Raw genomic sequence first — 26,937 nt, 5'->3', positions numbered from 1 at the left:
AAAGAAAGGCACCCCCACAACAGTAATAAGACATAACCACTACAAACGTATTATGAAATGTCAAATCATAAGGACTGTATTTTTTTTCACCTTTTCTACTGTTGTTCCTTTTTTCTCTGTGTGTCTTTCACACAGACTTCTGTCCCTCCCAGAATCTTGAGCACTGCCTCTCCCCCGCCCACAGCACCAAATGGTTCACTCCCGCCTATATTTAGCGGCGCTGCGCTCAGGCGGCTCGCGAGTTTTCAGGATGAATGAGCTTTGTCAGATATGCTGTAACTTTTGAAGAATGTTGCAGGAAGGATGGCTCAAGGAAAATGGGCAGCTAGTTTCATGCAGCTGCAGTCATTTACCAGTTGGATATCAGATTGCACGGTCTGAAGGGCGCGTATCCAACGCTGATTAAACTCTCCTGTATTCCCGTGACCTGTTAACCAGCAATGCTGCCCTGGAAGAAAAACAAGTTTGATCTGATAGAAGACAACAAGCAGCAACAGGGGAAGCAGAAGGGTTATGCGGTAAGCCTAAACTATTCAGCAATCACTTCTTTTGCCAAGTCGTGTCCTGAGAGTGCACTCAACCGAGTGGGAAGCATGTTCAAGTCCAAGCGGAAAAAAGTGCGCATAACCAGCGAGGATCCCACTTACACCGTACTGTATCTGGGCAACGCCACCACCATCCTGTCTAAAGGCGAGGGTTGCACGGACGTAGCTGTGGGCAAAATATGGGGCAAGAGCGAGCTTGGCAAACACGGCACCAAGATGAAACTCACCATCAGTTCCCAAGGCATCAGAATGGTCCATGTGGATGAGAAGGCAAAGCGTCCGGGCCACCTGTACTTGCTTCACCGCATTACATACTGTGTTGCTGACCCGCGGTTGCCGCGGGTCTTTGCCTGGGTCTATCGGCACGAACTTAAACACAAGGCCGTGATGTTGCGATGTCATGCAGTGCTTGTGTCCAAACCAGAGAAGGCGCAGGCCATGGCGTTGCTGCTGTACCAAACATCAGCCACCGCCCTAGCCGAATTTAAGAGGCTGAAGCGGCGGGACGACGCACGGCACCAGCAGCAGCAGCTGGTGGGGTGCGAGCATGGGGTACCGCTAGTGCCACTACGAAAGCTCCTGCTGCTCAATGGACAGTGCTGCTACAAGCCACCGGTGGAGCGAAGCCGAAGCGCTCCTAAGCTGGGCTCCATCACCGAAGATCTCGCTGGCGAGGAGGAGGAGGAGGAAGAAGAGGAGCAACGACAGGCTGGAGATCTTGAATGTGAGGACATTTTGGACATTGATTATAGGGAGGAAGGAGGCTCCACGCCTGGTTGCGATGGAAAGCAGGAGCTATCGCAGCTCATCAGTGATCTAGGAGAGCTAAGTATCGGCAACGACGTGCAGGTTTTAAAGGCAGACCTGCGGGTAATGCGGTTGCTGTCTGGTGAGAGTACCAGCAGCGAGTCCTCCATTGAGAGCAACCAGGACGGGGTGCCCATAGCAGTCATTACAAATGGGTTTGAGGACAGTGGCAGCAGTGAGCATGAAATCGGATGAGCTGAAAAGTGGGGACACAAGCCATTAAAAGACTGCAGGTGCTGCAGCACCCTGCTGGAGCTCAGTTGCTGTGCCTGAACCTGGGCATACCTCTCAACCTTTCATCAGGTGGATTTGAGAAAGGCAGAAAAGGCAACACTTCGCCAAGGACATTGGAGGTTCGTGGAATTATTGTTGTGATCTTTGCAAACCATAGTTGCTGATGACTGGGCACCAAAGTATTATGAATGTTTTCTCTGGAGTCTTGGCGACAGGATGGACTGTCCCCTTCCTGATCAGCTGAGAGATTCTGAGACTGCAAGGTACCTCTTAATGTGTGGCAGTTGAGAGGTATGCCTGATGTATTTGTTCTTTATATAAATTATATTAAAAAGGTATGTGCAATGCTTTCAAAATCTCGGTCACGCACAAAATGACTAAGATTTCGAATGATTTGTTTTCTCCTATCGCAATGCGATAACCTAACAAAGACAATTCGGAAAGTCAATTTTCTTTGTTAAACATCCAAGGTACTTTGTGGGTATGTCTGGCATAAATGGGACATGATTTCTCTCCTAAAGGACATCTTCCCTTTCCCGTGGGTCCGGAGAATGCAGTCTTATTTATTACATTTTGCTTGAAACTTACCTCAGACTGCTCCCGTTTTGAAGAGCTGCCAAATAATGTACACCTGAAGTAACTTGTGTTGTATAAAGATGACATTTGTTTACAGTTCTGAAGCAATCTACACTGGAGTTGTTTTTAAAACTCCTTGACATTCCATTGTTTTTGTAAAATTTGCACTCTTGTGAAGTTCTTTGCCAGTGTTTTATTTTGTACATAGTAAGTTCCACATAAAATATACTGTTTTTTATCTTTGCTGTGCAAAAGAAAACTAAATGTCATGTGTTCAATGTATATATAATGCAAAGGTGCATATACAGTTATAATTTTTTAAGAACAGTGTTCGTTTCCTGTTTGCACACCTAGAAACAATAAAGTAATTAAAATAAACTTGCCTACTTTGTGTCTGCCTTTCATAACAGGTTGTGCATCTCTGGTGTTTTCAAATGTTGAACAACACAGACTTCAAATACCTTTTACTTAAAGTTTAATGATGTTAGTAGCTGCTGGCAGTCTTGGATTCGTGTGTGTGTGTGCATGTGTATAATTTTATTTATTTATATATATATATCTATATATCTATATATATATATATATATATATATATATATATAGATATAGATATATATATATATATATATATATATATATATATATATATATATATATATATATACATATATATATATCTAGATTTATAGATATATAGATATATAGATATATATATATTTTTTTACCTAAGCCTGATCTGCCTCTTTGGTAAGATGAATGTGTAAGAGCAATGGACATACATTTCACATGTCCTGAAATTTTGAGTTTTGCAGATTTTTGCTGTGTTCCTTTGCTCACCATTTTTTCTTTTTATCTGAACATTGAGAATTATCATTAGATATTATTGCATGATATTATTTACAAATGTTCTATTCTTCAGAAAATAATTCTCAACTTCTTTCCTACTCATTAATCAAAGAAAACATTAAATATGATGGGAAGATGCTCAAAATTGGCAATATTTTTTGTTACCACTAAGTATTTTAGAAAAGTTAATGGAATGACAGGTTTTTCATCAACATGCATTTTCTGAAGAATGTAGAGTATGAAACTACAATGAATATTACAGTCAAAGCCAGACATTAATTTACCAGAAATTCTTTTTTTTTTTTATCTTAACAAGGGCAGGCGGTAGAAAAAATGAGGTGAATCAAAGACTGCTGAGAACCATAAAATGGAAATTTTGTTAAATTCTTCATTATTACTACACAAACATGCTCAGTATTTAAAAATGTTCTGGTAGTAATTGATTATATCCCATGCTTTGTCCTTGATTCTGCATGTAAGATAGTTGGTTCCAGAAAGTAAGCAGATTATTTGCAGATTTTAACTTGTCTTTTTTTCCAGAAAATTATTCCATGGAATAGTAAGTAACCACTGCAAAAACTAAAAGGAAATGCTTAATGGTTTCCTTTAAAACCACAATCTAAATATAAAACCGCTCTTGAGGAGAAATTATTTTAATAGTGTTTAAATGCATTTTGGTTATCTAACAGTGTAGCATTTTTGTTACTTTTCAGAGAGAAGCTAGTTGTTGCATGCAAAGGGCTGTTTCTTTGTGTTAACCTCTTCCATTATTTGTGGCACATTTTAGTAGTGTACCTGAAAGGAATGGAAAGTACATTTGTGTCTATGTTTAACCTCCTAGTGCCTTGATGAAACAACAGCTAATTGTAGCGCCCTAAACAGTAGTTGTGAAAAGCAAGAATCAACATGGCAGAATAACAGTATGGTAAATAAGAGTATACCATAAGAACTTTATCTTCTTGGAGTCGCCTTTATAAATTTCTGGTTTTGTTTCTCCGTCTCATATCTGCAGCTGTTGTGGGGATGAATAAATGAAGTGCAGGTTTTGTTTCTGCAAAGTGAACTACAGCAGAAATGGTATATCCAGTGTTAACTGTGCTTGTAATGATCTCTGTTTATTGATTTATTATTTTTTTTGGTAGGGTGGGGTGAACACTGCTTCACTGATACATTTTTTTTGTTAATGATAAGATGTGCAGGCTACTTTCACATCCTGGTGAGATAAGATGTGCAGGCTGCTTTCACATCCTGGTGAGATAACTGTACTGAATCAGAAGACTTGCTATTATGCTATTAGTACTACAAAATGTTTTGTTATCATTAACACACCAGTGTGGGAGACTGTAGTTGTATGCATTTTTGAGTGATGTTGCCGTTTAAAACAGCAACAGATAGAAATGTTTACAGAAATGTTTCCCATTTTTATGTTGTCAGTGAAATTGGTACATGCAAACGGATGTTAAGTGCATCATTAGTTTTGTTGTGTAAATGTGCTTTCTCTAGCTCTACAATTTGACACTGTATTGTAGTTATTGCACATCACATGAAGGCATTACTTGGAGAGGTGTCATTACTACTAAAACTGATGCTTTCTGCTGTATTCCTGCTCTGGTTCATATTGTCACAAGTGCTTTAAAATGAGACCTGCATAAGAAGGGGGTTGGATAATGCTTCCAATCCTTTGGTCTGTTCCAGGAAGTAGTTCATATGCTATATTATAGTCCAGATTCATCAGGACAGATAATGGTAATTGACCAGTTCCATAAGCAGTTTCTATTTTTTCTCAGTAGTTGTTTAGTTTTTTGGTTTGCTTTCCTTTGTGTAGTTTTCCTTTTCTGTAAGTTAATATTAATAATTTGCTCTTTCATTGCCATAATTGTTTTGGGAAAAGTACCTAGTTTTCCTCAAACATATCATTCAGTACAGTATGTTGTGCTGGAGATGGTGGCTTGAAGGGGTTCTTTGGTGTTGTCCATACCTACTTTGGCTGTGATGCTCCAGAGAAACGACTTGTAGAACTGAGAGAAATATTCTGGTCCCTTTCAGTGGAGGGCCAGTAAGAAAAGCTTTAGTAAAACCAAGAATATTGTATACAGATCTAGTATCTTATACATAGTAAAGTGACATTGAAAGGTTGTTTACTGTGGAGAAGACATTTTGTGTGAATACTCAAATGCTACCAATACCTTTTTGTGAGTAACCCAGAAACCGACATTAGTTATGTGTATTAACCAGCATAACTAAGTAAAGAGCAAGACTTGTTAAAAGTAGATATAAACTGAACTTGTATTTTACATTTGTATTTTTACATTTTGGGGTGCTGTCAGTCAAAAGCCCTAAATGAGCCTGATCCAGGCAGTAGCACTGATGTAAAATATGTTTTACTTGCATCCCATGATACTTTATTGCTTTTCTAAGATTTTACACCTTTTTACGATATTTTGAAAATCATAAAAGTCACTCCTAAATGCAAGGACACTGATTTATGATAAAATTCTTTTCACCTATGAATGTTTAGTAATGGAGACGGGCATTGAGCAGGGTCTTCGCATTTGATGTAATTCAACAGAATGGGTCACATAAAAGATTCAAAGGTACATATACTCCATTGCTGAATATCCCTGTACCAACGTTCTGTGACTAGGAGCCTGAAATTGTTGGTTACTCCATTGTAGCAGTCATGCTCATAGATGATCATTTTAATAAACTGATAGCTATTGTACAAAATTGTAGGAGGTAATGTACACATCACAAAAAAGCAAAAGGGGGTGATGCATTCCAGAGTGTTCTTCAAATTAGACGTTAGACTGTGTAGGCTCCATCTGCCTTGAGTTGGTGGTAGCTCAGGTGGGTGCAAAACGTCCTGCAACGCCCATCAAAAAGAGCAGGGTAAGTTGTCCAGGGTCTGGGTAAATTTCTCCTAGTCAGTAAGAATACCACCCCTGGATTAAAGTTGTATCAAGGCAGAGTAGACAATAAGTGGTGCTGAAACATTTTTATGTTGTGGAGTGACTGGATTGGATTTTTACTTTAATCTTGGTTAAGAACAGTAACTTGCAGCTCCTTGTGTACATTAAGCTGAAACATGGTTTCCAAGAGCAGTCATTGGAACCCAGAGTATATAGTTGTTCTGGACAGGAGTACACAGGACAAAGGGGGGGGGTGCAGTATTCAAAGCTGCATTTCCTGGGTTACCACTTACTTGTTTACAATGTTGTCTTTGTGGCGTTTACTTTATTGCAGTATTATCAGAAATAGAAGCTGGTGCTCTGGTTTCTTTCCACATTCGAAAGACAATGCAATAGGTGGATTGGGACATTTTTAAAACTGGCTGTGTAGGTTTGACTGTGCAAGTATCTGTGGTAGAGAACAACCATGGTAGGGCTAACCACCCAGTGGTATGAACACAGTCTCCAGATGATGTTCATTGTTGGGACATCCCAACCGCGCTTGCAAAGGTTGATAAAAGAAGTCGGGATGAATGGAGGGATAGAAGCTGAACCCACATTCTGGTGTTATTGGAAATCAGGATGTGTCTTGATGAAACATAAGAACATGTATGCGTGCTGTCATAAGAAAGCATGAGTGTTTGCTTTTGGCTTCTCCTCTGCTGTCGGTTGACGTTCAAGTAGGAATTATTATAATTGGGGTCTATGCTCAGTCCGTCTTTGAGGTTGCTTGTGTCATTTAAACTTCTCCCTTGTCTTTTTTTATTTCCTATCCTATTTGATCTGGACTGCTTTTTTTCCTTCTCAGTGTAGCATTGCAGAAGGAAAAAAGATAAAAGAAAACCAGTTTTTTTTTTTTTTTTTTTGACTGCTGGCAGAATGAGGCATCAGTGTTTGAAAGGAATGTGCTTTCATGACCTTTGAGAAGAGAGGGAGAAATGTATTGCCATCTTAAATCCTGTGAGGATTTCTCCAGCTGAAGGTGGGACAGCTGTTTGTGTTGTCAGACGAGTCGGGGGATATTAGTCTTATTTAGTTTCAGTTCTATTCTAAGCTGACTGCACACTTTCAGATGTTGTGTGTGGTTTCATCTGTAGGTCTTTATGCAAAAACTTTTACACACAATTATTTATTTATGCCTCCAAATTGTGTGGCTGGTGAATTTAAGTTCAGAATACTATAATTTTGATGTGCTAATACAGTTCGTGCATGCCATGGCCTCTTTCTTTTGCTGACTTGCTGCGCCCCAGTTTGAGTCTGCCATACTGATATATAATGATAATCCGGTTACTCGACAGATCTGTCTACATTGCTTTGACACGATTGCCTATCTAGTTACTCAGGCTGGTGGTGAAAATGGCTACGAGCACATGTCTGATGACCATACATTGGTTATAGGTTTCACGTATCTTTTTAAGATAACTATAAAGAGACAGATTCTGCTACTTTGCAGAAATGGACAATATGGTATGCTTCCCCACCCCATGGAAATTAACAGTAAGGGAAGCAAGCAAATGCTGTATAAATGGCTGTACTGTATGTTAGCTCTTTAAATTTTGGTTGCAGGGACTAGACTGATTCACAAGGAGACGATTCTAAAGACTTCAGACAGTGTGTTATGAAACATTGTGCAACCACATAACCTATGAGACTAACTTGTTTCAGCTACCAAAAAAAAAATATATATATATGTATGTGTATATATATATATATATATATATATATATATATATATATATATATACGTGTGTGTGTGTATATGTATATGTGTATATATATATATATATATCTATATGGGCCTACTTCTAAAAGACCAACCCACGATTTCCCCGAACAGAAATCACCGACGCCAGAAACCAACACACAAAAACCAACCCCGACAAAACACGACACCCATAACACCACACACTACACGCATAACACAACAACACAGTACACACATACACACATATCCCAACCCCCCTAACCACCCTACCTCCCTAAGGTCACACACCACCTGCACTCTCCTACCCCTGCCCCCTAACCCTAACTCACTTACCCCAACCCCAAGCCCCAACACTCCCCTACACTCTCTCTCCTGCCTACTTAACCCCTAACTCACTTACACAACCCCCACTCCCCGACACTCAACACACCTCCTTACCACCCCCTAACCCTACTTCACTTACACACCCACACCCCCGACCCCCACTGCAGCTCACTACATACCTCCCGACTACCCCCACTACCACTACACACACCCACACCCCTCACACCAAGCACCTATCAACAACCACTACCACACCACTAACCCTACATCTCACATCCCACCACTCACCACTTACACACCCTACTCTTCTACATCCCTGACTTTATCACTTACCTGTCGGCATACCATTACCCCTTCTACCCTCTTCGTCTGTATCTGTCGGTCGTGTCGGCTCTGTCGTATCGGTCGGTCGCGTGGTCGGTAGGCTGAGACCCATATATATATATATATATATATATATATATATATATATAAAATATATGGGTTTACTATTGAAATATCGGCGTAGCATTGTATGCCTATGAACTATTTGAACTACAGATGTTTGAATAGTTCATGTGTGCAAGCTATGTAATCGAATGGGTACATTTGCAAATGTACTGTGCATTCGCAAATATAACATTAGATTATGTACACGGAATGCGGTACAGTGCGGTTAGGGAAATACTTCCGTTTCCTCACTGTAGTGCGATCTCAAGAGTTGGAATAGTTAGGGGGGGTGTGGGGGGTGCAGGGGGGCTTGCCCCCTGCATAAACGAGATGCTAGGTGTAGGGGTTAGGAAGTTACGGCAAGGGTGGCATTGTTAATGCCATAAAATGTAGTTGTCGACATTTTCTGCATTAACAGCTAATTTTCGACAATAAGGCCGTTAGGTTGTGTACTTACGGTGAACCAATCAATTTGCTGTTAAGTACTATTTTTATTTCAAATTTTGACATTATTATAATAGTAAACCATGTGTATAAGCCGCGGTGGTGCAGTGGTATCATTGTCACCTCACAGCAAGAGGTTTTCCTGTTCAATTCTCGGCTGGACCGCCTTCTGTGTGGAGTCTGCATTTCCTCCCCGCGGTCGAGTGGCATTCGAAAGATGTGTAAAATGGGTGTGCCTTCGTTGAAGGATGGGTGTCGGGCTGGCAATTCGCACTGTAAAAATCTACTGCCAATCATTAGTGGACCGGAGTTCTGTTGTGGCTACCCCTAATGGGGAAAAGCCGGAAGAAGATAATAAACTATATATATATATATATATATATATATATATATATATATATATATATATATATATATATATATATATTCACCCATTACATAATTCAAGGATTTTTTTGTCCTTCGACTTTGTGTGACCTTGGAGTTTTTTAAATTTGATTGTGAGGGTGGAGAGCCTGCATTAGGGGGCAAAGCCCCATGTAAAAATTTTTTTTTTAGTTTTAACCTGGTAAGCAGAAAAATGTAACCTATGGGTTTACATTTGAGTACATTTTCGCAATGATTTGTAATAACAATTAGTAGTAACCGATGAGTTTATTTAACATTTTGTGTTTTGATCAAATTCCCTGGTGATTATTCATTATAAACTCATTTGCATTTATTTGTGTGGGTATGTGTGTTTATATATATATATATATATATATATATATATATATATATAATTATACGTGCGTACATACATACACACGTTTTCACTTTCATTGATGGTGTTTAAACATTTCTTCTCTGTATTTTAATCCGTAAGAAAAAAAAACAATTTCTCTTTAGACAGACCCAAAGTGAGTAAAACAGAACATCATGACAGTAATGATATGTCATTTTGCCTAGATACAAAGAGTAGTGGTGTAATAGAAGTTTATTTTGTTATATACATTTTGCTTTAGCATGAGTTACATAGTGTAAGGATGGAGAATTGCAGTTGCAGTTCCGTGAAATAGTGCACAAGCAGAAATGGGGTGTGTGTGGCATGATTATTTATATATAAGCATCCATCAACCATGTTATGAAGTATGGGGTGCTGCACTGTGCTTTTATTACCCAGGTACTACAACTCTGAGCCATATGAAATGGAATTAAAAAATAAATATCCTTTTACTGGATAAAATCTGTGATGAGAATGTCTAGCTTTCAACCATAATGACTGGCTACCCTGATTTTAAAAGCAATTATACAAATAAGTAAGGCAGTTCAAGAAATGTGTTTTTTTTTGTTATCCATTGAATACCTTCCTCTTAAAGTCAGATATAATCAGTGACAGAAATGTCCAACTGACCATAAAATTATTTTAAATGCATTAAAAATTTTCTTGTGCAATATGCTTGCTCTTCGTATAAACACAAATTAAAAGGTTTATTTTAATGCAGCATCCTTGTTAAAGAACTCCTCTGCTGTGTGCACTTTTTTCTCTCTTCTGAATCTTACGACTTATTTTTTGAAATAGCGTGTTAATCAACTGATAAGTAGGAAGTGGAGTTTTATACATTTTTTTCTTTTGTATTCCATGTCAACTACTGTGTTCAGTTTATATCCTGAGTGGCAAATAATGAATAAAAATGTATGAGGAAAGCAGCCATTGATAATACTAGCTGATCAGAGAAAGTAGATGTAAAAAGTGCTGCATAAACATGAGTTAATTGTTTTTTTTTCCCTAGAAAGTTATGAAAATGTATATGAGAGAGTAATGCACAGTTATCGTAGGCATTTTACTATAGTTATGTGACTAAACTTAAAATGTAAACCTTACATAACTTACCATATGTTATATTAAGCACTTGGCCCTTTATGATCCAAGCATTGCTGTCTTATTTTTCTAGAAGATGCTGGCTACTTAATTTTGTGAAAAATCAGCAACCAGTTGCTGATGGAGGGAGAGAGAGTGCATTTTTTGTTAGCAGCTGAGCATTGCTGTCAAGGGTCAGTGTTAGGAAAGGAAATTACCCAAATTGTGCTGTCACAACAGACCTGCTTCCTGTTCTGTTCTGAAGCTACAGTTTAAGCTCCCTTCCAGTTCAGGGATCAATATCCTATTGTATGCATCCTGGACAGGAGACAGACAGACAAACATTAAAAACCTGATTTGTCAGGGCCTAATGTTTGTCTTATACTAGATGTGAACTACAGGAAAAGTCATTAAATATATGTGGTAAACTAAGGAGACAGGAAACAGTGAAAAAAGCAGAACAAAGGACAGTAGCATTGTTTGCATTCTTATACTGTGCTGCACAATGCGTATACAGTTTAGGTTGGGGGTGGTACTATTTTCCAGTATAACACAGTTTTCCAGACTTTTATGTCAAAGTGCATCTCCCATCTTCCCTGTAAAGTAATGCACAAACATGTTAGTTTTAATCATGGTGATAGCTGAAGTAAGATTCCACTGTAATATTTAAGTGGATATTTTTGAGAGTTCATTACTTAGAACTTAACTTATCCACATTTTAATACAGTGGCCTTCATGATGTAATATTAGCAAGATTATTTATGTCTGCATGCCCTTATGGGTTACAGAAGCAAAATTAAACAAATAAGATTTTATTATGTAAATGCAAGGACACATTCACTTGCTTATATTGATTTGTTTTCATTGATATAATCTGCAGTGCCTTTCTGCAAATAAATAAAATAAACATTGTTTGCTGAAATATCAGTGTATTGTTGGATAGCAGGCAAGTATTATGCATAAAACCTTTTTTCCTTATTTTACTTAAGATAACTTCATCCATTAGTTGCAAATACTAATATCAGTTCTTTTTTCAAGATGGGTTAGATCATGGCTTTTCTGAAAGCAAATTAAAACAGCGTAGTAGTATTGTACAGAAACCAATGAAAAGCAACAGTGTTTCATCTTTTGTCTACTTTACAACAGTGGGATGGATTCAGAAAGAATCCAGCCATGGATGTGTTGCAGCAAAAATTGTCTTTTACAGTGATTGTGATTCAGAGGCACACTGAGTGCAGTGAGGTAAGACATCATTATTGGTTAATTTGCATTTCTCTGAATCACTTTGTGAACACTGTATGTTGCTAATAAGCACTTTGCTACAGTAATCACAGCTGGCATTCCTTGAAATACAGCCAGCCTATACATACCACTGTAGCACCCCCACTGTGAGCTCTTCCCTTGTGAGATCTTACCACAAATCCATTTCATTCATAGTAACTATCACACCTGCAACAACTAAACTACAAAACATCTCCATTGCAGATTATAATCTCTTACAGGATGGTGTAAATAATTTCACTGCATCCCCTTCCTCAGATGGAATTGGCAACTATGCCAAGTTCTACACCAGTGCTTTCTGCAAATACTTGTATAACTGCGTTGACTTGACCTGATAGGATAGGACAGGATCAATGCAAGCTCCTCAAAAGCAAACTTGCCTGGTGGACAACTGCCATTAGCAGGCTTTACAATAAGAGGAACAAATTGCTGTCTAAGAGTAAAAGGGAATGAGCCATAAACTAGAAACCCTCCCTTCTCAGCTTAAAGAAGGAAATAAGATTTCTTGTGAAGTCCTCCAAAGCAAACTACGAATCCAGATGAGCTTCCTCAACTAAAGACAACCATAAGGTGTTCTTTAGTTACATCCGTAATCTAAAAAGAAAGACCCAGATTTGTGCTAAACTGGAAGTTAATGATACCAAATATACTGAGCCTGTGGTCATTGCTAACCTGCTGGCTGACAGGTTCTGTGAAAACATCACCCCCCTGTTCCTGTCACACAAACCCTGTGACATCCCTACCACTTGTTTTCCTATCCTGTATCTTTAAATAGCAGGTTATCAATACCCTCTCTAAGGCCAAAAACACAGTATCTATAGGACCTGCTAATATCCCAGGCTGCATCTTAAATGGGCTCCAACAAGAATTAGCAATACCACTGGGTAATCTTTTCAATCATAATCTAAGCACCAGCTTCATCCCAGCAGAAAATGGCCACCGTTATTCTCTTGCAAAAAGGTGGTGCTTCCACTGACCCCCAGGAACTATAGCCTGGCTAGCCTTATTTGCAAGGTCAATGAGCGAATCATCTTGGACCTTATCAACAAACTTATAGGTAATCTCCAAACAGTTGACCCTACTCAGTTTGGATTTGTCAAAGGGAGATAATGCCTGTTAAACCTGGTGGACTTTGACAGTCACCAAGGCCATAGACAAGGGGAAATCTGTGCATACAGCCTACCTAGACTTAACAGCAGAATAACCAGTGTTGTTCACAAGGATCAATCCTGGGACCTCTGTTTGGAATCTGTTTATCTGAATTACAAGCAGAAACTAAAGGTCTTGGGCTGCCAAAGTTTGCTGATTACTGCTAACTGGGAGTGGTGATAGAATTTCCAAATGATGTGAAAATCCTACAAGAGAGTCTTACACAAACAAATGATTAGTGCCAAAGTCATGGCCCTAAACTCAATGCAAAAAATGTATTATCATCCCTTGCAGTAAGAGCGATGTTCCTGCTAACTGCCACATCAGTAGCAGCACCCTAAGTATGCTCTTAGTGGTGAGAGACCTGGGCACACAGCTTGACAACAGTCTTACCTTTGATCACCATCTCTCCATATTGCTCATCTCATAAGTGGGGGCATTGCCTCCACAAAAAAAAAAGTTATAACCTCCCTATGGGCAACCCTGTCCTGGTTGCTCTCAATGGAGGACTCTCTGCTGGTACTCTCTCCAGACAGCAATCACATTACCCACAGTTCTGCCTTTAAAACCTGCATGTCGTTGCCAATGCTTAGCTTTCCTAGATCACTGATGAGCTGCGATAGCTCCTGCGGTGATGGAGCCCAGCTTGGGAGTGCTTCAGCTTCACTCCACCAGTGGCTTGTAGCAGCACTGTCCATTGAGCAGCTGGAGCTTTTGTAGTGGCACTAGGGGGTACCCCATGCTCGCACCCCATCAGCTGCTGGTGCTGTGTGTCATCCCACCGCTTCAGTCTCTTAAATTTGGCTAGGGTGGTGGCTAATGTTTGATACAGCAGCAAATGCCTGCACCTTCTCTGGTTTGGACACAAGTACTGCATGTCATCGCAACATCATGGCCCTGTGTTCAGGTTTGTGCCGGTAGACCCAGGCAAAGACCCGAGGCAACCGCGGGTCAGCAACACAGTATGTAATGCGGTGAAGCAAGTATAGGTGGCCCAGACGCTTTGCCTTCTCCTCCACATACACCATTCTGATGCCTTGGGAACTGATGGTGAGCTTCATCTTGGTGCCGTGTTTGCCAAGCTCGATCTTGCCCCTCATCAGGCCAATAATTGAGTACAACACCCCTTAGCAAATACCTAAACATCAAACTGGTAATATCAAAAAATTATAACAGCTAATGGCCAATTTAACATAGGGAATAAATTCCCTCAGCTGCAAAAAAAAAAAAAAAAATTAAAACGAAGTGGGGGGCATCGCCCCCACTCCCCCCTAACTAAATATACCAACTCTGAGATTGCTGTACATTAGGGAAAGGGACAAAATCCACATAACGGCCAAGGGCATTCTTTCCCTGCATTAAATCGACCGTTCACGTTTTTTGTTTTTGCTATTACTAGATTGACGTTAAAGTATTCGCTAACCTAAACGTTCCATCAGGTAATAGGAACCTGAATCATAGGGAGTGTTTTTAGATGCACCATGTTAGCAGAGTAGCCACAGATTTTCCATGCGGAACATAACAGTGTGTGAGTACCTAGGTTAATTAAACAACCTGCTTGTATCTGCAGATCACAGGATTGTGAAGCTATTGATTAAAGACAAAAAAAAATACTGCCCACCACTCTCAGAATCAACATGTTTTAATCTCCTTAAGGATCTGCATCCAAAATCCAACGCTCTTCTTTTTTCTTGAATTCAGTAGTAGTACTGATAATGTATCTAAAAAATTCTTTAAGTTTGGATTGAGAATCATTCCATAAAATAAAAATATCATCTAAGTAGAATGTGTATATCAACCAAGAATTTTTAAAAGGACTATTAAAAAATAAATGCTCCAAGTGAGCCATGACTAGGTTGGCAAAAGCAGGGGTGCATGCTGCCCCCATGCCACACCTGTTACTTGCTGAAATTATTGATTTTTTTTAAAAATATGTAGTTGTTTTTGAGTATAAGTTCCATAAGAACCACTGCCAAATTAATCTTTCCTTGCTGTAATTCCCCAATATAACCAGTTGTTCCCTCAAGCCAACTAAGGCCCAATTCATGTGGGGTATCTGATAATAAATTAGCAACATCTATTTTTACAAACCTTGTGTGATTTTCAAACTCAACATTGTTAATTTGACCTAAAAATGGCAGGAGTTTCTGCTGACAGAACCTTTCAACAAGTGGTCTAAAAATTTATCTATGAAAATGTTTTACTTCTATTGGCTTCGACTGTTGGCCTAAGGGGTGGGTTGCCAAGTTTTTTTTATGTATTTTGGAGATACCAGAGATTCCCCACAATAACTGGTTTTGTATTCAGCATATAAAGTTGTTTTTTTCTGCGTATCTAAAAGATCACAATCAATTTTCATATAAGCTATAAAAATCTGGTTGCAGGAAACCTCCCTGTAAGCATCATCTTGTAACAGAATTCTCATTATGTTGTTATAATCTGAAGCCTCCATAATTACAAGCCTACCCCCTTTGTTGGGTTTCATTACCCATAGGCTAGTGTCCACACAAATTTCATTAAAAGCATCCAATTCAAGTTTTGTTAAATTATAGTGCCTTTTCTTGTTAGGCTGATTAAAGCATTCCTGATCTCATAATCACAAATTATTTCAAAAAGCTGCACATTGCTGTTCATGGGTGAATTAAGACAACTTGCTCAAGAAAAACCCGTTCCACTAAAGGCATTGATGTTACTCAAAAAACACAAAGTTAAATTTAATTTTCAGGTAAACAGCCTCAAGTCTATTAGAGTACTTCATGATTTGCCCTTCTAGCTGGCATGAATGAAAGTCCTTTGGATAGAATGTTGGTGAGTATGGTAGAAACACTTTTACTAGAAAAATTAAATAACCTGAAGTCCTTGTGAGTGTTAAATATTAATTTAACAGTTTCATCCACCATTTCTCCATTCACTAACCTATCCGGAGTTAACTCCTTTGGAAATTCCGTCTCTGATTATTCCTTTTTGACTTTGCCCCTAGTTGGTTAATCCTCTCTTTGTTGTTGCTCTGTCCATCTGGCGACATGCTTGTTTCTGTTTTCCCATCCTTTCTAACATCCTCAATTCTATCAATTCCAAAGGGGATAATGTGATTTCATCTTTTGCTTGTGGTAGCATTGGATTAGTTTCTGATAGGCCAGTCACTGTAACTGCCTTGACTACTGTCTGAAGGAGGTTTAGGATAGGTATTACCATTGGCATAACCATCACAGTCTCTTTGGAACTTCAAAAGTTGCCGGTTTAGAGGGGCATGGCCAAGATGGTGGCTAGCTAACAGCACAGAGCTTTTGCTCTGCTTCTTGTTATTTTTCTCTTACAGGATTTTATTCTTTCTGTATAGAATATTTATTTTTTAACGGAATTACATATTTTAACCCGTAAATATACCTTTTTTAGAGAAAAAAAAATGAATTTAGAACCCACTTTTTGTCTATAATCTATTGTGAGTCACTCAAAAGTGAACTCACAAGGAAATTCTATAAAGAAGGAACTTCAGTCTGTTATTGGGAGCATCCAAGAACTTTCTATAAAACTAGACAAACTGGAAACAAAAAATGGATTTTATAAAAGAAGAATGGAAAAAAATGGATTTCTTCAATGAAGAGTTAAAGCAGCAATCTACTATAATAACAGGATCTGTGGAATACCAGAGAAAGAAGAAGAGGACAATCTGATACTTTTCTTAAACAACTAGTTGCCTAAAGCTCTCAACTTGCCAGAAGCCCTTTCATTTGGCATCAAATGGGCTCACAGATCCCCCTCTACATCTACCTTAAAAGAAGCATCCTCCTGTGCCTAGAGCCATTATTGTTAAACTCTTATCCAGTCAAGACAAGGACTTAATTTTAAAGACAGCTTGGGCTAACACACCAATCAAGTTAAAAGACAATGCCATAAGATTTGACAATGACTACACTTCCTTAGTCATGACTAAAAGAAAAGATGTACCTTTCATCAAAAACCTGAAGAAGATCGACATAAAAGCTCAACTTGTTTTTCCTGATAAGCTAAGGATCTCTTTTGCAAATGGTCAGAAAATTTTCAACAGCCTAGAAGAAGCCATGGAATACACTAAAAAATAAAATCCTTGACAAGATAGAATATATGGATTGGGCAAGCACTAGTTTAAAGAGATATGCATCTAAAATAATTGGACAATGAAGGACAAAAACACTAAAGAAATGAAAGAGAAGTAAATATTTATTTTATACTAATTTGTTTTTATTACCCATTCTGATGTCATTTGACAAGCAACCAAAATATGACACTGTACAACTGTCATCTTATAAGGTAAAAGTTTTTTTTTATTGTTATGGCATTTCTTAAACTATTTTCAGTTTTAATTCTCATTTCAAACTATATATAGGTAAAAAGAATAGAGAGAAATGCATATATAACATTTAGTATCGGACAATAATCCTGATCATTTAAACATATACATAATTACATATTCATATATTCTATTAAAGCTCTCTTTCTATCTTTAAAATATTTTTAAGTTGTTACAAACTATTATTTACATGGGTGCATCTTTAACTCTTAGTAATCTACTGCATTTTAGATATGTGCCACAATGTTTATAGTAAGTTTTGGCCACACCTTAAATGTGCTTAGTAATGGTAAAGGAAATGTTTGTTTTTCATTTCACCTTCCTTCTAGATGTGTTATTTTCCTTTGCTCTATATGGGAAGGAATGGATATGAATGACTATAACCACAACTCAATACTGATTAGTTGTATAGAATGTTTATAATATATGTGTATACAGCTATTTTTTTCTGTTTCTCCCTCAAATTACACTTATAGCACTTCAGTTCATTCATTTCTTCAAATTCTGCTTTAAAAATTTTTTTTTGCCTTGTATCTAAAGTCCGTTTTTTACTGCTTTGAGACAAGTTAATAAGCCCATGCTGGTATACTGTATGATTTCACTTCAGCTGTTTTCCTGGTCATTCTCCTGCCCTTACTTTCAAACTTTGAGATGTAGCTAAAGATTCCATCTTGAATTGCTAAATGACACCATTAATATGTATTAGCTGTGTGGTTTCAAGCATATCAACCTCAATGAACTTTGACCTTGCTGCTACAGGAAATCAAAGCGTTTTGAGACTTTAAGGTTTTATAATTAGTTAAATCACATTCAGTAACATTTGAAACAAACTTGCCTTTATATAAATGGATAATAGCACTAAAAAGCTTAAAAGAAAGTGGAAAGAAAAAATAAAAATGGGTGAACTAATGAGATGAACGGCATCTTTCACTAACAGCAAGTAAGTCGTTTTAACAATGCAGATGCTTTCTCTTAGTTATGTTTCATGAATATATTAACACCAGGAAAGGCAATCTCAAAGATTTTTATACATATTTTAAAAGTAAATTATTTTAACAGTATCTCATTCTTCTGACGTGATATTTAAACATGATAATTCTAAGCTGTTTTAATAGTTCTTGTAATTTTGCCAAACATGATCATACGCTTTATTTTAAAGTATTGGGATGTTCCATTTTAAGGCAGATGGGACATCTTGTATACTACTTCTTGCCTGGTTAAGGTACTTTTTTTGTGGGATTGGTTCTGTATTACTATTCTTTGCTTGTTATTGTAGCTCAGTAGAAACACTGTGTTTTACCAATATCTTGGAATGTGCAAATGAACAGCTACTGTTTTTTCAGTACAAAACTGTAATGGGGTCATCATTCATAGATCAATCAGATATCTAAAGTGCTGCAAGAAACAGCTGCAATGGTCAGAGGAGGTTGATAGGCGTTGACAAAGAATAACTGAGCCTCTATTTTTACAGTTTAATAATTACTATTAGACTTTGCTGTTGTTTATATAGAACAGAAAAGACACACTAGCCATACCCCCCTTTTGTTTTTCTTTCTAATAGTATTAAAATCCATTTAGACGTAGACATGGCTGCTAGGTAGGAGTAGGAGAGTGACAACTATATGTAGAACATAACTGATTAGAATGTTGTCTTCTCATTCTAAACAGTCACTGGTTTTCTTTGAAAGATGAATATGCATTTGTAGACTAATAATAGACTAATATGACTAACAGCAGACTAATATAATTTGTACAATACAGTTTGAATATTGTAATGTGTAATTACTGTCTGAGTGAAATAGAGCTAATACTCAATATACAGTGAGTCTCCCCTTTTCGGATGAAAGATGGGAAAGAAGGAAAATCTTTTCTGAAAGCTACAGACTTTATTTATTACCTTCCCAATCTAAATGGTCTATAAGTACACTTTGATATGACGTATCAGTGGGCTTTCCCCTGCACCCCACCCATCTACTAATGACACTACATAATGCTATGTGAAGAGGATAGCTATTATCAATACTGAGAAAATGGAGATGGTATCTTTCTTTCTTTAACATACCAATCAGACCCCAGAGGTACACACATGTCTTATAGACTATATTGGGTTGGTCATAGAATCACTATTGTTGCTTTATTTTCTGTCAAAAAATTTAGAAATATACACACAGGGTCATGTTTCAAGAGCAACAATTTGGAAGTATCATTGTGATTATTATCTTTTTCATTTTGCCCATAATCAAACAATTAGATACGTTTTTTTGCCAAACACTTTTATGGAAAAGTAAAGTCATGATGTGTATATATGTATATATTCTTTCATGTGGCACTTATATACATTTAAATGTATTTTCTTGAAGTAATAATGAAGATTTTTCTTAACAGTTTCAGCTCTGATAACTGCATAGTTGTATATAGTTTAGTTCTAAAAGTTCTTGTTGTTAAATCAATCTCATTCTTTACTCAACAAATCAAAAATAGACTGATTTTTCATATATTCTGATTCAAAATAATGTTATATATTTGCAACAGTGAATAATCAACACATATAGCTTAATGTTTATTTTAAGAAGGAATAGCATAAGCTAAGTAATTATGTCCACAGCAATATTTCTTTGTTAATTAATGTATCTTTTACACAATAAGTATTTGACTTCTAAAATTAAAAAAAAATCTACATCCTGCATGTTTACATATAATTGTTTATCTCTAAACATCAATGGTCTAAATAATTCATTGAAAAGAAAGTTTGAATAAATATCTAATGCTAAACAAGGCCTATATAATGTTTTTACAAGGACCCCTTGTTTAAAGAAGACAGAATATTTTTTTAAAGACCATTATATACTAGCTGGCTCTTATTTCAAGTCAAAAGGGAGAGGCACAATGATCCTTTGGAGACGTTCTGTTCCTGAACCTAATATAATACACACTTTTATTGATAAGGATGGTATGTTAATAATTATAATTGAAATCAACAAACAATATTATACACTAATCAATACAAATTGGATCCCAGGAATTGGTATGAAAATTGTCAAAAAATTATCGGGCACTATTACACTACATTTTAAATGTGAATTAATTAAAGTGGGGGACTTTAATTTTATTCTGTCAGAAGCTGATACTACCAAGAATCAAAAAGTTAAACTATCATCACCAGCTAAACATTTAAATCATTTCATTAATGACTTACATTTATGAGCTATATATAGTTTAAAATCTGTTAATTCATTACTCTGCACTCATTATTCATTTCATTTTGGTATTCAAACTATTATAGACAAAGTATTCATATATAACAGTCTATACCCTAAAAACTGATGCTGTATTAATGACATCTTGCCCATTATCTGACCATAACACCATTACATTTAATCTCACCTTTAAAACTAATGATTTAATATATAACACTAGAATTCCTGCATATATTACTCAGATGAAAGACTTTAAGGAATGGTTTATTACAGAAATAAAATCAATTTATGGAAATAAATGACAATGGTAAAGTTACAGACATCATACTTTGGGATTCTTTAAAAGCCTATTTGTATGGCAAAATCAAAAGTTGGTATCATAATAAGAGGAAAGAATAGAATAAAGAACTAAAATATTTACAGACTAAGATAGATAATTTAAAATCAAATATGAAACCAAAGGGTACAAATATTAATCATGAATTAAAATGACTGAATCAAAAATATATAGATACAATGCAACATATAATCACAATACAATTAGAAAAGTGGAAAATGTGTTCCTATTCAGTTAACCCGAAATGTTTGCATAAACTAGCTATAAGATAAAAAAAACACTAATTATATTAAGGAAATAATAAATCAAAGGGGAAAGAGAGATAAATAACTGTTTTAAATGACATTTTAGAATGTTTTAGAAAACATTATGAAAATGTCAATAATACTTCTAAAACTTTAGAGAATGATGCTATTACTAATAAATTATTGAAGGATAATATAGATCAAAGACTAACTAGAGAACAAGTAAATATTATTGACAAACCTGTCTTATTAAAATAAACTAAATATCACATTAAACATATTAAAACAAATAAAGTCCTGGGTTTAGACAGTCTAATCTCTGAACTATACAGACTTCTTCCAGATAATATTGTTAAACTTTTACAGAATGTATTTGAATGTATCAGAACTTCATAAGTGATTCCTCCATTTTGGCATTACACCAGTGTTTCTCCCATTCATAAAAAAAGATAAAGATAATAAGCTCTTTTCCCCTTACAGACCTATATAACTGTTGAATGTCAACTATAAATTATTTATGTCTATCCTTGCCAGAAGACTAAATCATGTAATACCAACATTAATTAATATAAACCAGACAGGGTTATTTTGAACAGAAAAGTTCACAATAATATTATCAGATTAAATACTTTAATTGACTTTAGCCCGCAAGAAGAGAAAAGAATTAGCAATAATTAGTCTAGATTTAAACAGACCCTTTGATTCTATTAGATGCTCTTATTTATTTAAAGTACTTAAAGAATATAACTTTTCTGAATCATTCATTGACCTCATCACTAATCTGTACAATAGCTCTTCTTCATATGTTAAAATTGGTTCTTTCATGTCTAAATCCTTCAAAGTTTCAAGGGGCACAAAACAAGGCTGTCCTTTATCCCTGTTATTATTTACTATTGCTATTGAAACTCTTGCTTATTCTATTAGAACTAATTGCATGATCAAATGTTTTCAAATTGATGAGGAACTCAGCTATAAGATTCTGTTATTTGTGGACAGCATACTTATAACTACAGGAGACATAAAGTCCTCTTTAAGTCAAATTATTTCTTTAAATCATTTAAAAAAAATCAGGTTTAAATTTTAACAAAAACAAAACAAGAACCCTTGTAATCAATAAAAAAATCGATGATTTTCTAAATAGTTACACTGAATTTAATTGGAATAATAACTATATAAATTACCTTGAAATCACTATTACATCCTCAATAAGAAATACAATTCAGACTAACCACATAAACCTAATATAGTTAAACATCTAACAGACAAATGGAATAAATTATTTTTTATAATAGAAGACAGACTTTCTTTAATAATGATTATTCTTCCAAAGAACCTATTTTATATACAAACATTACTTTTTCTTCCCACAAAAAAGATTTTAAACAAGCTAAACTCCACCCTTCTCAAATTTCTTTGGCACCCTAGTAAACCAAAAATATCATTTGAATGGCATACTAAAAGCTGGGAAGATGGAAGGATAGCTTTTCCAAATATTGAATTATATGCACAATCAAATATTACAAATATAATAGCTTTATGGTTAAACTCCTCATACCACTCTGCATGGAAATCCATACATGCAAAATTTATTCAAAACAATAATTATAATCTAATCCCTCAAAACATACTTGGAATTAATAAATTTTACTGGACTTTAAAATATTACTTTTCATATTACAGATATTTTTACCCGTACCTCTGGTTGACTATATAATCCATATTTTCAAAACATATACCAAAACCAATTATATTCTTAATGATTTGTCCTTTCTTCTATTACCTATACATAATACTAAAGGTTGTCTAGAAATATTGAATAAAAATAAGGTGTCAGAATTCCAGAAGAGTAATTTATTACTTTGGCATTAATTCCTAAATTGAATAAACTACATATGATTGAATATCTTCTCTCCAAATACTCCTTATCAAGCAATAACTGGATAAATCCATGAACCACCAAGATACCAAATTATGAAGACCACAAAATGCCAGGAACTCCACTTCTTGGAATAAAAGAAGTAAAATTTATTCAGCGACTGCAAAAATTGAATAGCAGCATCAATTAAGCAGATCCACAATTAAACAAACCAACAAACTGGTATAGCAGTTGGTATAATAACAATGACATATAACTGTAACAACACTGAAATCAATATATTCCCACACTATAACCTTGTAGCACCTCGGCCAAACAGCCTTTACAGAGTAATGCATTAAACTAAAACTGACATTTATATACAAAACTGATTATTCAATTAATTAAATAATTGTTCCAATTAATAAAAACTACATTTCACATTCAAGACCTGAATAGCACAAGTTAAAAAAAAGTAATACATGACCGTTATATAAAGCTCTTCCAATTACATTCCCTGTTTAAACCAGTGGGTTGTAAAGTGTTATATTTTAAAATAAAAATAGATTCTTTCTTTCTCAAAATATATTTTATCCTATTTTCACTTGCATAATTATATTTAATTTGTTCCAACACTGTAACTTTAAATTTTAAAGGAACCCCTCCATGTTCAACATAAGTATGTTCTCCCAAAAGACTAACCATTTTACTATTTTTTATATTTCTTATGTGTTCCTTGACTCGTTCAGCTAAACTTCTTTTTGTTTCTCCCACATAACATTTATACACATCTAATAGCTTAGATAACAGATACGATTTTACATGTATAACTGCCTTTCATCTGACATTTTTTACCATTTATTTCTTCAAAAGTTTTAGTTATATATTGGCATATTGAGCATTTACCACATGGTTTAGTACCTATATCTAAACTTAGATTTTTCATTACTTCATTTGGTCTCTTGTAGATACTATGTACCAAGAAATTTTTAAGATTCCTTCCTATTTTATAGGAAATTTTAAGTTGTAAATTCTTCAAGGAAGGAATATCTCTCTTTATTATATCCCAAAAGCCAACTAGCATCTTCTGCAATTAATTTGAAAAAAATGTGTATTTCAATACAAAGACTAAAATTTGTTCCAAATCCCATTTTTGTTCATTATTAGTCCTTGTTACCTTTCTGTATCTAGTATTATATCTCATTGCTTTCTGCCCAAACACTTTATTATAGCTCTCTAGAACCAATTGTTCTGAGTACCCCCTATTATTCAGGTCTTGAATGTGAAATGTAGTTTTTATTAATTGGAACAATTATTTAATTAATTGAATAATCAGTTTTGTATATAAATGTCAATTTTAGTTTAATGCATTACTCTGTAAAGGCTGTTTGGCTGAGACGCTATGAGGTTATAGTGTGAGGATATATTGATTTTGGTGTTGTTGCAGTTATATGTCATTGTTATTATACCAACTGCTATACCAGTTTGTTTGTTCATTTAATTGTGGATCTGCTTCATTGATGCTGCTATTCGATTTCTGCAGTCACTGAATACATTTTACTTCTTTTATTCAAAGAAGTGGAGTTCCTGGCATTTTGTGGTCTTTATAATAAATGGATAAATATTCATAATTGTATAACCTATATAAATGATAAAATTAAAACAATAATGAACTATCAAGAAAAGTGCATCCCTAAAATATTAGACTTCCTAATTAATATAAATTACACCCCATCTCATAATAACTCTTATTTATCAGTAATATATAGGATTATAAGATCTAAATCTATAAATATGAATTCATCCTTTTGGAACTATTCTACAAAAAATAATGGATCACAATTTTCATTAAACAACAAGAAATTGCTATTAAAATCAAGTCACAAAACAACATCCTCTCTCTAGTACAAAATATCTAGTTGGAAATTTATATACAGGGATTTTTTAACACCAAGTAAAATTGATCTGATGTTTAATGCAAAGAATACTAAATGCTGGAGATGTGGACCCAAGTCAGAACCAGATTGGTCACATATGATATTAAAATGTAATTTGGTTGTTCATTTTTGGAATTAATTTAAAACATTTTCACAGGCATTATGGACTGATAAATGTTGTATTTCTGACTAACTTATCTTATTTAATGCTCCAATACCAGATGTTGTTCCCAGATCACAGTTGCCTCTCCTTTGGTCTATTTTATCACTAGCTAGGAAAATAATTACAAAAAAAAAGGAAATGTAAAACTGCTTTAGCTAAAATAAGAAAATCATTAAAAGGCAAAAGTATATGCAAGAACGAACTTTCATCTTTAAACATAAGTACTTCAAATATGACTCAACAGAAAAAGAATATTGGCAAAAACTGAATGCTGTACTGGAAAAATATTAATGTCTTGTTTGCTGTATTACTGCTGTGGACCCTTGTATATAGTTATTTTTTCCTTTGTTATACTTAAATCATATGTTTCTTTCTGTGTTTCAAGTTTATAAAACTAATAAAAATTATTTGGAGAAAAAGTTTCTGGTTTAATATTTAATTGCAGGTTTTATTAACAGAGGCAAAATATATTCATATCTCAAAATGCTCAAAGAGTAAATCATTGGTTCTAGAACAATTGAGCACATCAGTTTCTTTAGATAGGTGATCAATTTGTAGGTCATTATATTTTAACATGACCCTCATTAAATCACACCTTGCCTTATCGAAGACCTTCAATAATTTTCTATGGTATTCTGAACTCCATTTAGAAATCTTCATAGTTGCATCCCTTTTGGAACCTGGTTGTTTTGCAGGTTTTTAATAAGTATGTGTTCTCTAACTGCAGTTTTTTAAAACTTCACAGCTTCTTCTCAAACAAATTTAACTGCTCCTTTAAATTACCGGTTCGTGGTTTGGTATTAACCACTTTTTCAGCCTGGGATTATTGCTTAAAATTATTTGCTTTCCACAAAGTGAAATCACTCTATCGGCTTGCTTCCCATTTCATTCCTTATTATTGGTGTAGCTTGGGTTTTATGAGCATATGGCAGATATAAAGAATTGTAAAAGTTCTAACGGTCTTTATAGACACATAGCAGACAACAAAGAGCATAAATTTAAATTTATTATCTTAGCCCAGATTGTAAAGGATCCAAGGGGTGACATAGTAGAGGAACATCTATATATAAGTGAATTAAAGTGGCAACTGAAAGTAAATGCTACATGTCACCCCAGACTCAATGACTCTGTATCTGTTTCTTCTGTTTTAAAGTTAAAGTACCTCAGTAATTGACAATTAATGTAAACTTGGGTTTTAATTGGCTCGTGTTACTACTGGATTTGCTGGGTCATGTGACATTTTTATTTCACTATTTTAATGAGGGTTTTAAATATTATAATAGTTCTGATGAAGTTCTGATCAAGAATAAAAAAATAAAAGCATGTAATTGATTAATAAATAAATAACTGTATTTTGGAGTATATTGTATGAGCCATTTGTTCATCACCAAAGCCTCTAACTGGAAAACCCCAGGCTCAGATAAAGTACCTAACTTCTGGTTTAAAGTATTAACATCTTTGCACAAAGATTTAGCCATGAGTAACAGCTCTTTACATGCACACCCTGAAGAGACACCAACCTGGCTAATACAAGAAAAACAATGCTCCTACTTTAGACTGAACCTGCAAGGTACCCTAAAAATTGTAGACCAATAACTTACCTTCCAACAACGTATAACTATACACTGGAAATGATGCTGACAGAGCTTATAGTCACTTAGAAGAAAACTCAGTTATGGCAGTAGAACAAAACTGCAATGCAAGAAGGTCATGTGGAACAAAGGATCATTTGTTGTTAAATAAAG

General features: G+C 35.4%; 1 protein-coding gene and 1 pseudogene across 1 annotated transcript; one reads left to right on the top strand and one right to left on the bottom strand.

Annotated features, from left to right (window-relative positions):
• Positions 1–222: 222 nt before the first annotated feature.
• On the top strand, positions 223–2,540 carry FAM43A (family with sequence similarity 43 member A). The gene has a single exon (XM_044070496.1). It carries the CDS (start codon positions 441–443, stop codon positions 1,545–1,547), a length of 1,107 nt encoding a protein of 368 aa, XP_043926431.1. The 5' UTR covers positions 223–440; the 3' UTR covers positions 1,548–2,540.
• An 11,007-nt stretch (positions 2,541–13,547) lies between these two features.
• LOC122801277 lies at positions 13,548–14,248 on the bottom strand (annotated as a pseudogene).
• Positions 14,249–26,937: the final 12,689 nt, after the last annotated feature.

The sequence above is a fragment of the Protopterus annectens genome, chromosome 4.part1, assembly GCF_019279795.1.
Source record: "Protopterus annectens isolate FY-2018-M chromosome 4.part1, PAN1.0, whole genome shotgun sequence".
Classification (NCBI taxonomy): domain Eukaryota; kingdom Metazoa; phylum Chordata; order Ceratodontiformes; family Protopteridae; genus Protopterus; species Protopterus annectens.
The sequence above is the reverse complement of the archived record's forward strand: the minus strand, read 5'-3'. Positions and strand labels throughout refer to the sequence as shown.